Raw genomic sequence first — 14,513 nt, 5'->3', positions numbered from 1 at the left:
GACGGCTGACAAGCTCTGACTCATTTTAACAGAACGTTCACCAGTTTCCCCAGATTCTACTTTTACCTAGTATCCCTGTGCTTTTAATTTCTCTCACAAGATTAGCTTCCCTCTTGCTGTCTTTTCTGAAGAAAGCATGGGAACTACACCTCGTAAGGAGCGTCTGTGCCCTCCTCCAGAGGACAGGCCTTCTGAGGGGCTGTCCAGTGGTGGGGAGGGTTTGAACCCCCCACGACGTGACCCTCAGGTGACCACCCGCACGTAGCATGGAGCCAGTGGCCGGCAAGAAACGGGAGCTAACTGGCCCATGTGGGACTTGAAACTGGGGCCCTGGCTTCATTACAGAACATTCTCCTACCCAACCCAGCTCTTCCTGCAGCACACCACCAAAGCTCCTCCTCTATTTGATTGTCCTCTCCCCTGACTCATTATTTAGATTCTTAAAATACGAGTTTGCTGAAACTCCTATGCATTTTATACTTTAATACTTTAAAATGAGTATTTCCTGTTCTTAAGAGAACCCTTGAGCATACACATAAAGACTGAATAATTGACTTCCCAAATATATAAAATATAAACCATATGGATGAGTTGCGATATTACCTAGATAGGTCATCTAACAGGATGTATTGTGACTATAGTCTGATGCAATGTAGGAAGAACTTCTTTTTTTTCCTTAGGTATAGAATAGTATAATGAGTATCTGGTGGCTCAGACAGTAAAGAATCTGCCTTTTGATGCAGGAGACACAGGCTCAATCCCTGGGTCGGGAAGATCCCCTAGAGCAGGAAATGGCAAGCCGCTCCAGTATTCTTGTCTGGAGAAATCCATGGACAGAGGAGCCTGGTGGGCTATAGTCCATGGGGTCACAAAGAGTTGGACACCACTGAAGAGCTAACACTTTCACTTTCACAGGGAATAGTATACTTTGTTAAAATTAAAATTTTCTTAATGTTTGCAAATGTTATTCTGTCAGGTTGAAATTATGTTAGGTATCTGTAGATTATCCACTTTATGAAAGTTTATCTAGAGATTTTCAAACTTGTTTAATAGCCTAAACAGCATAAGTTGACCAATAAGTGTTAATATATATGTGTACACAAGCACACACAAAGACCCTCGCTGTGATTCCAAAGGCAGACAATGCAGAAGGGATTTTTAGAGAATTTGCTACTTTTGAGCTCACCCGAGAATGGACTCCTTCTCTGTGCAGAACTAGTTCATGTTACAAATTAATCCCATTCATCCAAGTTGCTGCTGCTACGGCTAAGTCGCTTCAGTCGTGTCCGACTCTGTGCGACCCCATAGACGGCAGCCTACTAGGCTCCTCTGTCCCTGGGATTCTCCAGGCAAGAACACTGGAGTGGGTTGCCATTTCCTTCTCCAATGCATGAAAGTGAAAGTGAACGCACTCAGTCGTGTCCGACTCTTCGAGACCCCATGAACTGTAGCCCACCAGGCTCCTCCATCCATGGGATTTTCCAGGCAAGAGTACTGGAGTGGTTAGTTCTATTTATAAATGCTATTCAACAGTGATAAGTAAAAAAGCCCTAGGAAATAACACAAGTTGTATCAAAGGGTCAGTGACTGTCCCTCCACCCCGTGCTGCCCATTCACCAGTTTCCGTGTGTTTTACACTCGGTGAGTACTAACATTCCGCTCTGTTTCGTGCTAATTTGTCACCGCTCTCCAATAAGTATACAGTAGGCTTCTTTCCGTGCACTCTCAACTTTGTGCCAGTAAGTGGTTGAAAGGAATCTGTAAATGTGGGTCATGCCTTGAAAAGAACTGCACAGTGACCTCTGCTAATGACATACCCAGGGCTTCCCAGAGGTGGCGCAGTGGTAAAGAACCTGCCTGCGGAGGCAGGAGACCGGGCTTCAGTCCCTGGGTCCAGAAGAGCCTGGGGGAGGAAATGGACACTGGCTCCAGTGTTCTTGCCTGGAAAATTCCATGGACAAAGGAGCCTGGAGAGGCTACGTAGTATGGGGCTGCAGAGTCAGATTGTTTCCTTAGGACATTAAACTGTCTTGAATGCTAGTACATTCTTGGTCCAGGTCAAATGTTTTTCTTACAAATTTCACAATGTTGAAAAAAAATGCATTCAGTAAATGTAGGTAAATTCAATGTAAATGTAGTAAATTCAAACCCTGTATGTACTTTTTAACCAGAAATTACCAGATATACAAGCTAAAATATTTGTCTTCCTTTAGAAAAGGAATTGTTTCCCCAAATGCTCCTAGAGTGTATTGTAAATAGATTGAATGTAATAAAGTCATTTTTATAAATCCCTTAGTTAATAAATGGAAAGAGGAGCATAATTTATACATTCTGTCAGAATTTGAGACTGTGACAGATGTAGTCAGCAAGACCTGTTAAAGTGTTATTGCACTTTGTCCATAGGTTAACTTCTTCCTAGAAAAAGTATTATCGTAGCAGTAAAATTGCTCAACTAAATTAAATAGACAGCTGATCTGTTATCAAATCAGAAAATAGCTAATTACTTAACCATTTATTTAAAATAGGAAAATAATTCACATAGGTAAAACCATCCTATCCCACTCTTATTAATTCCCATTGTCATTGACTATTTTATTAGAGTTCCTTAATTAAGAATGTAGTTAAATTTCATTCATTTATTCTACAGCTATTAATTGTGCAACACCTATGGTCAAGACATTGTGATGAATTCAGGAGTACAGCTCCGTGAAGGAGACGAGGGAGTGAGGAGGGTCTACAGGAAGGTGTGAGGGGCTGGAGCACGCAGCTCCCATGACTCACAAGACGCAACAACCAAAGACCTCTGCGAGGACACCGCCCCACGCTGAGCAGAGATTCACTCAGAAAAGTAAAGGAAAAGAGAAAGTCCAGTTGGAAGGAGAGTAACAGAGTTAGGAGATGGCAGGAACCGAGCCCTTATATTTTTGAACACTCCCCCAGAACTGAAGAAGAAACTATAGGGCCATTAAGAGCTACTCGGAATCCTTCTTCCTCCTAAAACTTCAGAACAAATTTCATGTAAAGGAGGGCAACAGAAAGAAACAATTAAAATCCCAATAGAAGAGAAAAAAGGTCAAATCCCACAGAGTTTCTGAGGAGGCAGAGAGGAGAACAGAATAGTGTCCTGAGAGACATGAGTGCTTAGCAACCGGTCCTATCCACCAGTCAGGTGTAAACCAAAAGAACTACTCCAAAGGGAATTAATATACTAAGAAATTTGGAGAAGGAAATGACAACCCAGTCTAGTACTCTTGCCTGGAAAATTCCATGGATGGAGGAGCCTGGTAGGCTATAGTCCATGGGGTCGCAAAGAGTCGGGCAGGACTGAGCAACTTCACTGGTTCAGTTCAGTTCAGTTCAGTCGCTCAGTCGTGTCTGACTATTTGCGACCCCATGAATTGCAGCACGCCAGGCCTCCCTGTCCATCACCAACTCCTGGAGTTTACTCAAACTCATGTCCATTGAGTCGATGACACCATCCAGCCATCTCATCCTCTGTCGTCCCCTTCTCCTCCTGCCTTCAATCTTTCCCAGCATCACGGTCTTTCCCAATGAGTCAGTTCTTCACATCAGGTGGCCAAAGTATTGGAGTTTCAGCTTCAGCATCAGTCCTTTCAATGAATATTCAGGACTAATCTCCTTTAGAATGGACTGGTTGGATCTCCTTGCAGTCCAAGGGACTCTCAAGAATCTTCTCCAACACCACAGTTCAAAAGCATCAATTCTTCGGCACTCAGCTTTCTTTATAGTCCAACTCTAACATCCATTCATGACTATTGGAAAAACCGTAGCTTTGACTAGATAGACCTTTGTTGGCAAAGTAATGTCTCTGCTTTTGAATATGTTGTCTAGGTTAGTCATAACTTTTCTTCCAAGGAGCAGGTGTCTTTTAATTTCATGGCTGCAGTCACCATCTGCAGTGATTTTGGAGCCCAGAAAAATAAAGTTAGCCACTGTTTCCACTGTTGCCCATCTATTTCCCATGAAGTGATGGGACCAGATGCCATGATCTTAGTTTTCTGAATGTTGAGTTTTAAGCCAACTTTTTCACTCTCCTCTTTTACTTTCATCAAGAGGCTCTTTAGTTGTTCTTTGCTTTCTGCCATAAAGGTGGTGTCATCTGCATATGTGAGGTATTGATATTTCTCCTGGCAATCTTGAGTCCAGCTTGTGCTTCTTCCAGCCCAGCGTTTCTCATGATGTACTCTGCATAGAAGTTAAATAAGCAGGGTGACAATATACAGCCTTGACGTACTCCTTTTCCTATTTGGAACCAGTCTGTTGTTCCATGTCCAGTTCTAACTGTTGCTTCCTGACCTGCATATAGGTTTCTCAAGAGGCAGGTCAGGTGGTCTGGTATTCCCATCTCTTTCAGAATTTTCTACAGTGTGTTTGTATTAAGAAATTACACAAGTGCAGATAAATAACAGGAGATATTGTCTTAAGAGAAATAGAAAGTGGAAAGAAAGAAAATTCTTTAAAATGAAAATCAAGTAAGATGAACTGTATTTGGGCTTCCCAGGTAGCTCAGTGGTAAAGAATCTGCCTGCCGATGTAGGGTATGCCAGAGATGGGGGTTCAGTCCCTAGGTGGGGAATATCCTCAGGAGGAGGAAATGGCAACCCACTCCAGTGTTCTTGCCTGGACAGTCCCATGGCCAGGGGGAGCCTGGCGAGTCCATAGGGTTGCAGAGAATGAGACACAACTGAGCACTGTATTTACCAACTTCTAAATGAGTTTAGAGAAGTTGACCAACTTAGAAGTTGGATAAAGAAAATCTAATATATGTATGCTAGAAAGCCCATGAGAAAAACATCAAAGCAAGAGAATGGAGCAAATACTAAAAAATTAAATTCAGTACAACTTTCCTGACATAGAATGTGTGTGAAAATTGACCAGAAAATGACCAGCACCAAGACGTGTGCTGTGCTGTGCTGAGTCCTGTCAGTCGAGTCCGACTCCGTGCGACCCCGTGGAGTGTAGCCCGCCAGGCTCCTCTGTCCGTGGACTTCTCCAGGCAAGAATACTGAAGTGGGTTGCCAAGCCTTCCTCCAGGGGATCTTCCCAACCCAGGGACTGAACCCACTTCTGTGACTCCTGCACTGCAGGCGATTTCTTTACTGCTGGGCCACTAGAGAAGTCTCACCAAGACATATTCTAATAAAATTACTAGACTCTAAAGAAAAAGAAATCCTTTGGGCATCTGGGCAAAAAAGATCAATTTACTCATAAAGGAAAAAAAAGATCAGATCATCATCAGGCTTGCCCATAACACTTTACATCAGAACACAGAGTAAGACATTTAAGATACTTGCGGGGGGGAAAAGGTGAACCCGGGACTCAGCCAGCCAAACTCATGCTCAAGAACAAAGGCCCCGAATCATTTGTCACTGAGCAAGAATTCAGTGAATATTTTTCCAGTGACATATTCCCAAGGAATTAGAGAACCAACTTAAAACCACCAGAATTGCTGGTCAGACATCAACATGAGGGCTGGCAGTGAGCTAAGTGTGTAGAGTTACTATAACATGACAATTAGATTACATGACATGTTACTATAACATGACAATTAGAAAGAAGGGGTAGTATGAAATGGCCCTATGTTTCAGCAGTTAGATACACTATTATTGTTAGAAATATTCAGCAGGAGAATGGGTAGAGCACATGGAAATATATTTGAAGTTTTTAGTAATCATATTCGTGGTGATAATATTATTACTGTTTTGAAATCACGGTGCATACAAGGTAAGCTGAAGCTAATGTGCTATTGTGAATATGATAATCCTACCATTCTCTTTTTTTCTTTTTTAAACTTTTTATTTTGTGTTGAGGTATAGCCAATTAATAATTTTGTGATGGTTTCAGGTGAACAGCAAAGGGACTGTCATACATATACATATATCCATTCTCCCCAAACTCCCCTCGCATCCAGGCGGTCACGTAACATTGAGAAGTTTCCTATGCTACACAGTAGGTTCTTGTTCATGATCCGTTTTAAATACAGCAGTGTGTACATGTCCATCCCGAACTCCCTAACTGTCCCTTCTCCCCAGCAACCATAAGTTCATTCTCTAAGTCTGTGAGTCTCTTTCTGTTCTGTGAGTCCATTTGCATGATTTCTTTTAGATTCCACATATAAGGGATGTCATGCGATATTTCTCCCTCTCTGACTTACTTCACTCAATATGGCAATTCCTAGGTCCATCACGTTTCTGCATATGTATTATTTCATTCTTTTTTGTGGCTGAGTAATATTCCATTGTATATATGTATCACATCTCTATCATTCTCTGTGTTCTTGATAGCCAGTGGTGGGGAGGGGGTGAAAAGGAAGATACAGATGTAAAATTGAAAATGTTAAGTAAAAACTCTATAGTTTGGAAATAGCTACCATTTTAGCAAATTCAAGTCTGCTGCTGCTGCTGCTAAGTCGCTTTAGTCATGTCCGACTCTGTGTGACCCCATGGACGGCAGCCCACCAGGCTCCCCAGTCCCTGGGATTCTCCAGGCAAGAACACTGGAGTGGGTTGCCATTTCCTTCTCCAATGCATGAAAGTGAAAAGTGAAAGTGAAGTTGCTCAGTCGTGTCCGACTCTTCGCGACCCCATGGACTGCAGCTCACCAGGCTCCTCCATCCATGGGATTTTCCAGGCAACAGTACTGGAGTGGGGTGCCATTGCCTTCTCTGAAATTCAAGTCTACAAAATAAAATTATTAGCTGTACTACCCAGGCTGTACATTAGCTCCCCGGGGTGTAACCATTTTGTAAAACTGAAATTTTGTACCCATTTTGCATAGGCCAAGACAGAAATTTTCACAGTCCAGTGGTACAGAGCTGAGCAGAGGGATTCAATAAACACTTACTGGAATCATTCACAGTGATATGAGGGGATGTCATGTGCCAAAGCCAAAGCGGGGCCGGAGGCTTCCTCATACAAGTCTGAGCAACCCCCACCTGGCTTCAAGCCAACTTCGTGTCTGCTCTGCACTTGCCACTGAGTGTCGCTGTGGAGAAGCAGGCACTCTACTGACCGGCCTGCTCAAGATTCAGTCTCAGACCCCAGATGGGCTGTTGTTCAGTCACTAAGTCGTGTCTGACTCTTTGCGACTCCATGGACTGCAGCACACCAGGCTCCCATGTCCTTCACTATTTTCCAGAATTGGCTCAGATTCATGTCCACTGAGTCAGTGATGCTATCTAACCATCTCATCCTCTGTTGCCCACTTTGCTGTCCTTTGGTCTTCAATCTTTCCCAAAGAGTCAGCTCTGTGCATCAGGTTCAGCTTCAGCATCAGTCCTTCCAATGAATATCCAGGGTTAATCTCCTTTAGGATTGACTGGTTTGACCTCCTTGCAGCCCAAGGGACTCTCAAGAGTCTTTTCCAGCACCACAATTCGAAAGCATCAATTCTTCAGTGCTCAGCTTTTCTTTAAGGTTCAACGCTCACATCATGGGCTGTTAGTGCCCAGCAACAATCCTGACTATCCCTTCCTTCCCCTTTCTCATTCACACCTTTCCTTCTCTTCTCAAATTCCCCAAGCCTCCCTTGTCCACACCTGGGCCCCAGCACACAGCCTTCCTCCCCTCCAAGACCACCCCTCTTCTCATCCTTCAGCTCCCATTGCGTGACCTGCTCATGGGCACCACCAAGTGCCCCTCTCCCACTCATGCCCTTCAGCATACTAGCACCCTGCCATTACAGAGGTCTCCCATTTTCAAAAAACTCTTTCCAGTCCCACAGCCCCTCCAGCTGCTCTCCTCCGTCTCTGCTGCCCTTTCGGCCAAACTCCTAGAAAGAAGTGTCCGTGCTCACCTCTTGGAATCTGTCTCCTCCAATTCTCTCTTGACTCCTCCCCCACAAGGCTTTTGGCTCCATGCCTCCAATAAGTCATGGCTCCTGTCAAGATTGCAACAGCATCTCCATTTTTAAGTCCAGCCAGCTTCCAGATAAAGTGGTTTATTTGCAGCCTTTGACATAATTTGTCATGACACATACACCCTCCTTGAAACATTGTGTTCCCTTGGCTTCCAGAACTCGCTCATTCTTCTCATTTTCCACCTGCCTAGTAGACTGCTTCATCTCAGTCTCCTTTAGTGGCTCCATCTCAGCCTCCACAAAGGGCAGAGAGTCTCTTCCGGTCTTGGGGCTGCTGAGATGACACAGAGTCTGACTGTCAAACCAGACGTACAAGAATCATAGATGGAGCCCAGTGTCACGCTTTACTGATAACTTCAAGGATGCTGGCAATGATGAAACACAGACGAAATCAAGGAAGCCCACATCATTTAACACAGCGACTGTGTTTAACAAAGCCCAGGTCCTTTCTCAGCATATTGGCACATACTCTAGGCAAGAGCCAATGTGTCAGGTCTCCAGGAAGCCCACAGAACGATCTCTAACACAAAACCTCTCAGGTATACAAACTGTCTCACCATTCACCACCTGATGAAATGTCTCCATTCACCCCTTAACAACTGCATAGCTTATGACATTTTCAGAGAGCCTTACTTTATGCATTCACATATTCTAGTTTGTTCACTGTAAGCAAACCTAGATCAAGTGTTTCCGCTAAATGCATTCTATAGATGAGAACTCTCTTCTAGCTAATGCCATTGTATATAAGTAATATTAGCATATTTACAAGGGGACTTGACCAATCCATCTTTCTCTTTCTGATGAGGTCAGAAATATGAGAAAATGGATAGTTGCCCTGATGCTAATCCTCTCCTTTTCAGCTCTGGGTGCACCCATGACTTTAAAACTGGTGTCTACAACCTACAATTTTCTCCTAAATTCCAAAGCCATCCGTTCAGTTAGGCACTCAACATTTTGACTTAGCTGTGTCAGAGGTTAACAAACTGAATAGATCACAACAGAAATAACGATTCCTTTTCTCAACTCTCTAAACACACACACACACACACCCCTTTCTCCCATGTCCCCCCATCTCATTGAGCCTCCCCCATGCTCCCCCGTCCTCTCTCCTTGGGGGACAAACATTATATCCTGCTTGATTCCTTTTCCTCTCACGTCACATATCCAATCCGCCTCAAAATATCTGCCATTTCTACCTTCAAAGTACATGCAGAGCTCAACCACTGATCCATCGTCACTCCCACGGCTGCCTTCCTGGTTCAGACCACCACCATCTCTCCATGGACCTCACTGAAACCACCTCCGACCTGCATCTCTGCTTCCTGCCTCCACCCTTGTCCCCGAGAGTCTACGCTGAGCACATTGGCCAGATGGCTGTCTTTAAGAGATTAGTCAAATTGTGTCATCCACAGCTCCACAGTCTCCAGTGGTTCCCGTATCTCTCAGAATAAAAGGCAGAATTCTTCTGGCGGCCTTCAGGGATCTATACATCCTGGACCCCCATGAACTCTCTGGCTCGTCTACTATTGTCTGCCCCACCCGCACACACACACCCATTCACTACTTCAGACACACTGGCCCCTCTGCGGGACCTCCAACAATCTGAGCACGCTGCAGCCCCTACACCTTTATCATGCTCTGTATTCAGCCTGGAAACTCGTTTCCCCCGGGTGGCACCTGGCTTGCCTTTCTAATCTCCTTCAGATGTTGGCTTAAACGAACCTTTTTTGTAAGGGATTCCCTGATCACCTCTCTAAAACTGTCATTCACGTCTTCCCCTGAATCTGTCTCTGGTTTTTTATTCTCCTCCCCACTTATCACCATCTGACATGCTATACAGTTTGACCTTTCTGTATTTCCTGTTCTAGACTTTTGGATGAGAGTAAAGATGCCCTTTTGTTCAGGGCGGTAGCCCAGCAGTCACAGAGGTGTCTGGCACATAGTAGGTGCTCAATAAATGTTGCACAAATTAACTCATTGTGGAGCAGATCGATCTGAGTTGAGCTGAGTTTAGAGGAGCATATGATCAAATAATGCAAGGAGAACAGTGACTTAGGGCTGTGATAAGGAAGGCTTTGGACGATGGCCTGTGCTGTTTGAATCTTATTCTGCAGGCTGGAGGAATCGTCAAAGTGAACTGAGCCAAGCAACAGCACAAAGAAATGAAGTCAGGGGTAAAAGAAATCATGCTTTAAGAATAAGAATAATGTGAAAGGAAAATTTTGTTCTTGAACATTAGTCTTTCTTCGTCAGAGTGAATATGCTCACTGATATTGTGTGGGCTGCTAACAATTACCAGAGGTGGAACACTGACGCCTTTTTTCAAAATGGTTTTAAAAACTGATAGATCCCCGAATAGAGGCATGATGACATACCATCTGATGAGATTGAGAGTGATTCCCTATGAGTGTCCATAACTTGAAGTATGGATGCGGTCCCTAAAATTTGTATGAAAAAGTCTATTAAATGCTGCTGGTAACAGTATTAAGTGAGGTAACTGGATAGCATCACTGACTCAGTCAATGGACATGCATTTAGGCAAGCTCCAGGAGATGGTAAGGGACAGGGAGGCCTGGCGAGCCGCTGTCCGTGGGGTCGCAAAGAGCCTGACGCGACTGAGCGACTCAACAACAAAGTCGTATTCCAAAAATCCGAGCTTTGAAAAAACATTGCTGGAGGACAGATTTCTAGAAACACAAAGAATAAATGCCTCATCTATCTCTTTTGTAAGTTGGGACTCGGATTCTCTAGGTTGGACCATACCTTATCCACCCCACCCACCCCTCCCCTGCAGTTGTTATGGAAGTGGATCCACACGAAAACGCCCCCAAACCACCAAATAGTAGCATTTCGGTAAAACGTGAGTGCCTGTAGCTCTTCGCATCTGTGCTGTCTCTTTGAAAAGCTGGTTTTCTTTTTGCAGTACAACCGGTACCAGCAGTACGGGGCGGAAGAGTGCGTGCTGCAGCTAGGGGGCGTGCTCTGCCCCGGCCCGGGCTGCGGGGCGGGGCTGCTTCCAGAACCGGGCCAGCGGAAGGTCTCCTGCGAGCCGGGCCATGGCCTGGGCTGCGGGGTGAGTACCAGCCACACCCCCGGTGTGGACTCTGTGTGTGTGTGTTTGCTTTGCAAAATTGGCTCGGTTGGTGCTTTATTTTCATTTTCCATTTGGACTCAGATAGCTTTGGCCTGATTTTTTAATTTTCATTTTATTTTCATTTTCCATTTGGACTCAGATATCTTTGACCTGATGTAAAAACTAAAACTAACCTGATGTAAAAACAAAACTATTTCAATTAACAGAATCCCGTATATAATGAGGGGAGGTAAGATTTTCTGCTTTGATAGCTATCAGTGTTTAAGACGTGAAATCACTCGGTCAGCCTTTTAAACTTTTCTTCCGGTGCTCAGATAATTCAGAGCAAAAATGATTTCTTCAGAGGTAGCATCGAGTCGACAGGAGTGAAGGAGAAAGAGAATTCCACCTCTTAGCATGATTGTGTTAGCTACGTTGCTGGCCTAAGTATTTCAAGAAATAAAAATGAAGATTAATATGGAAAACTTGAAATGTTATCGGGTGGTAAAAATCACTTTAAATCGAGATGAGCAAAACTTAATGGGGCCTCTTAGGGAAGCAGAAAGAGAAGCATGGAAAATGTTTGTTCTAAGAGGTCAAACCAATATGACCTAGACGGCATCTTGAACGGGTCCACGGATGCGAGCTGACGGTGAAGGAGTGAGGGAAGCATAACTCAAAGGCAAATAGGCTGGCTAAATTATAGGCTGAAATGACAAATGGATAATAATCCTGGTATTAAATTTCATGCCGGCCAGAAAAGGAAGAAGTGTATGTGCTTATAAAATGCTGTTGAATTGTGATGGGAGAGCGTTCCTTTTAAAATTGCAGCTTCGTGAGGAGCTTTGTTGGAAGGAGGAGTGTGGATGGATGGCAGAGGCATATCACCCAGGCCTCATTGGGGCTGCGCCGCCTGAGTTACCTGTGCATAAATTGGCATCTGTCATCCTTGGTAGAGCGCCCCGCCGGTCATGCAGTGGGGCTCACCAAGCTCTGGGCTGAGTGATAAAGCAGAGCAAGTGGACGTTGAAAAATAATGAGATACCATGATGCGTAAGCAGAAAGAAATACTTCTGGGCTAATGGCGATTTCATTAGGATGAAAACTCACATCATGTCTGCCAGCCTTAGAAATTATGGAAATCAAACCCTGCTTCCCAGCCTTAGTCATCATCATTTACTGTATAATCTGCATCGGCTGCATGTGGCCCAAGCAAGCTGCCAAGTTCTGGGATCAGAGTTTCCAGCAAATGTTTTCTTTTAGATTGAGTTGCAATAGCCATTAACTAATGGTCCGGTTCTATCTGTGCTTCTACCTAATAATTGTTCCTATTGTTGCATTGTCTAAAGCTGGGGAGTTCTTTTGGCCCGTCTTCTGCATTCACTGTTCATCTTGAACAGTTTTGAAGGTTTATGTAATTTTAAGATTTGAACGTCTTTCTCTTCCCTTTTTTCCACAATGTGATATTCTAAGTAACACACACATTTGAACTCCAAATTACGGAAAATTACCTTGGAAATGAATTGAATTGCTTTAATATCTTTGGGTTAAGAGAGTTTAGGGGCAAACCTTACCTAAAGGAGAATGACTATGTTCAGGATATTTCTTTGGAACATCTAGGTAATGTGTTTTATCTTTATTTATTCTGTTTTGTTATGGGGAAGGGGCATTCTTGTTGGTTTGTGTATTACTTACCTGTTGCTACATAACAAATAACCCCAAATTTTAGCCTTTTCATTAATAAACATCTTTTATCTCACAGCTTCTGAGGGTCAGGAATCCCTAAGTAGCTTAGCTGTGTGGTTCTAGCTCAGGGTCTCATGAGGTTGGAGTCAAGCTCAGTTGTAGTTAACCCAAGACTTGACTGGGGCTGGCAGACCCACTGCAAAAATGGCTCGACCCATGATTCTTAGCCAGAAATGCCTCAGTTCCTCACTGGCTGCTGGCCACAGTTCTCATTACACACCCCTTTTCTTAGGCTACTTGTCCCCAGAATGGTAGCTAGCTTACCCAGAGCAAATGATCCAAGGGACAGAGCAAAGACAAAGCCGTGGTGAGTTGCTCTCCGAGGCTGTGCTCCATCACGGCTGCTTTGTTCCTGTGGTTAGCACTGAGTAGAAGTTCCAGCCCACCCACAAAGCGAAGGGAAAACTAAGCTCCATCCTGAAGGAAAGGTGTCAGGGAATTCAGGGATATATTTTGAACCACCACTGTCTACAATCTGAAGAAGTTGAATAAAGAGCAAAGAGAAATGATTTTCTGAAACATCTAACTTGATGCTTTCTTTGTCCTCCCCACCTTTTTGCCCCAATCCCTGTAAGCTTCTTCAGGCTGATATCAGTTCCCATTGCTTTAGCTTTTCAGAAGAGATCAGTTGACATCATCATTGCTCTTTTTTCTTCAAATCTTCAACTTTCACAAAAGCATGTTAACCCAACTTACATGCTTTAGGGATTCTGTAGTGCTTAAAAAGGAGATTAGGTTGTATGACTTAGGTCCAAATCTTGGCTTCCTCAACTACCAGTGATCTTAATCTTTCTGTGCCTCAGTCTCCTCACTTTAAAACAGAGTGTATTACAATGGCCCTCTATAAGGCTCCTCTGTCCATGGAATTCTCCAAGCAAGAGTACTGGAGTGGGTTGCCATTCCCTTCTCCAAAGGATTCTTCCCAACCCAGGGATTGAACCAGTGTCTCCTACGTCTCCTGCATCGAGAGGCGGGTTCTTTACCACCAGCACCACCTGGAAAGCCCTTATAAGGCCGTTATGAATGTTAAAGGAGCTGACGGGTGTAACAGCACATGGCATAAAGTATGTATGTATTTAATATTTAATCAAAAGCTTAATCAGTATTTATCAGAAGCTCACCTAAAAGACCTAATTAAATATTCAAGGAAAATTAACAACAGGGTGTTTGTTTGATCCTCTCTTCCAGATATTCTAGAATATTCCCCTCTGAATCAAGCTAGACGCAGCAGGGAATTAGGTACCCAGGCCTCGCTGTTTTAGCCCTTCAAAGAATTGCTTTGGCTTTTCTTGCACAGTAATTTGGTGTCATTTGTTTATACTGCGGTCATTATACAGATGACTCAACGCTTGTGGCTCCGGACATCCGAGTGGGCTTTTCTGTGAGGGACCATGGTGCCCATTCCAGATTCATTATGCTTGTCCTGGGAAAAGTTGACCCTGCTAATGGTCCCCCTTGAAAGCTGACTGCTGGAAAACCTAGAGCCACATTTGTGGGGTGTCTACAGCAGAGAAATGGGCCACTAACAGGATGGGTTTGGAAGCTTATTTCTTGGCTTGACTTCTTTTTCTTCCCTTTTTCCTGGTATATGCTGTTTGGCTGTGATTTGTGCACCCTTGTAAGCTGCCAGTCTTTTCTGGATGTAAGGGTGGTAATGGAAAGCTGTTGTGTGAAAGAAACCGTGGCTAGTTTATGTTGACTGTTATGTTGTCTGTCTGTTATGAAACAGCAGGGCCCAATAAGTAGAAGTTAGAGGAAGCGGAATCAGAGGGGTCTGCTCAGGGTTTGCTGTAGCACCATGGACAGTGGCCACAAA

General features: G+C 44.0%; 1 protein-coding gene across 3 annotated transcripts in view; it reads left to right on the top strand.

The window, feature by feature from the left end:
• The window catches only part of AGPAT4 (1-acylglycerol-3-phosphate O-acyltransferase 4), a 1,412,466-nt gene that overhangs the window by 1,029,678 nt on the left and 368,275 nt on the right, over positions 1 to 14,513 (top strand). For all 3 annotated transcript variants that reach the window (XM_027551994.1, XM_027551993.1, XM_027551996.1), the window contains one exon: positions 10,802 to 10,951. In XM_027551994.1, the coding sequence (XP_027407795.1) occupies positions 10,802 to 10,951 (150 nt within the window). The remainder of the gene's footprint in view (positions 1 to 10,801; positions 10,952 to 14,513) is intronic.

This window comes from Bos indicus x Bos taurus, chromosome 9, assembly GCF_003369695.1.
Source record: "Bos indicus x Bos taurus breed Angus x Brahman F1 hybrid chromosome 9, Bos_hybrid_MaternalHap_v2.0, whole genome shotgun sequence".
Classification (NCBI taxonomy): Eukaryota; Metazoa; Chordata; class Mammalia; order Artiodactyla; family Bovidae; genus Bos; species Bos indicus x Bos taurus.
This window is presented reverse-complemented; position numbering and strand designations above follow the sequence as displayed.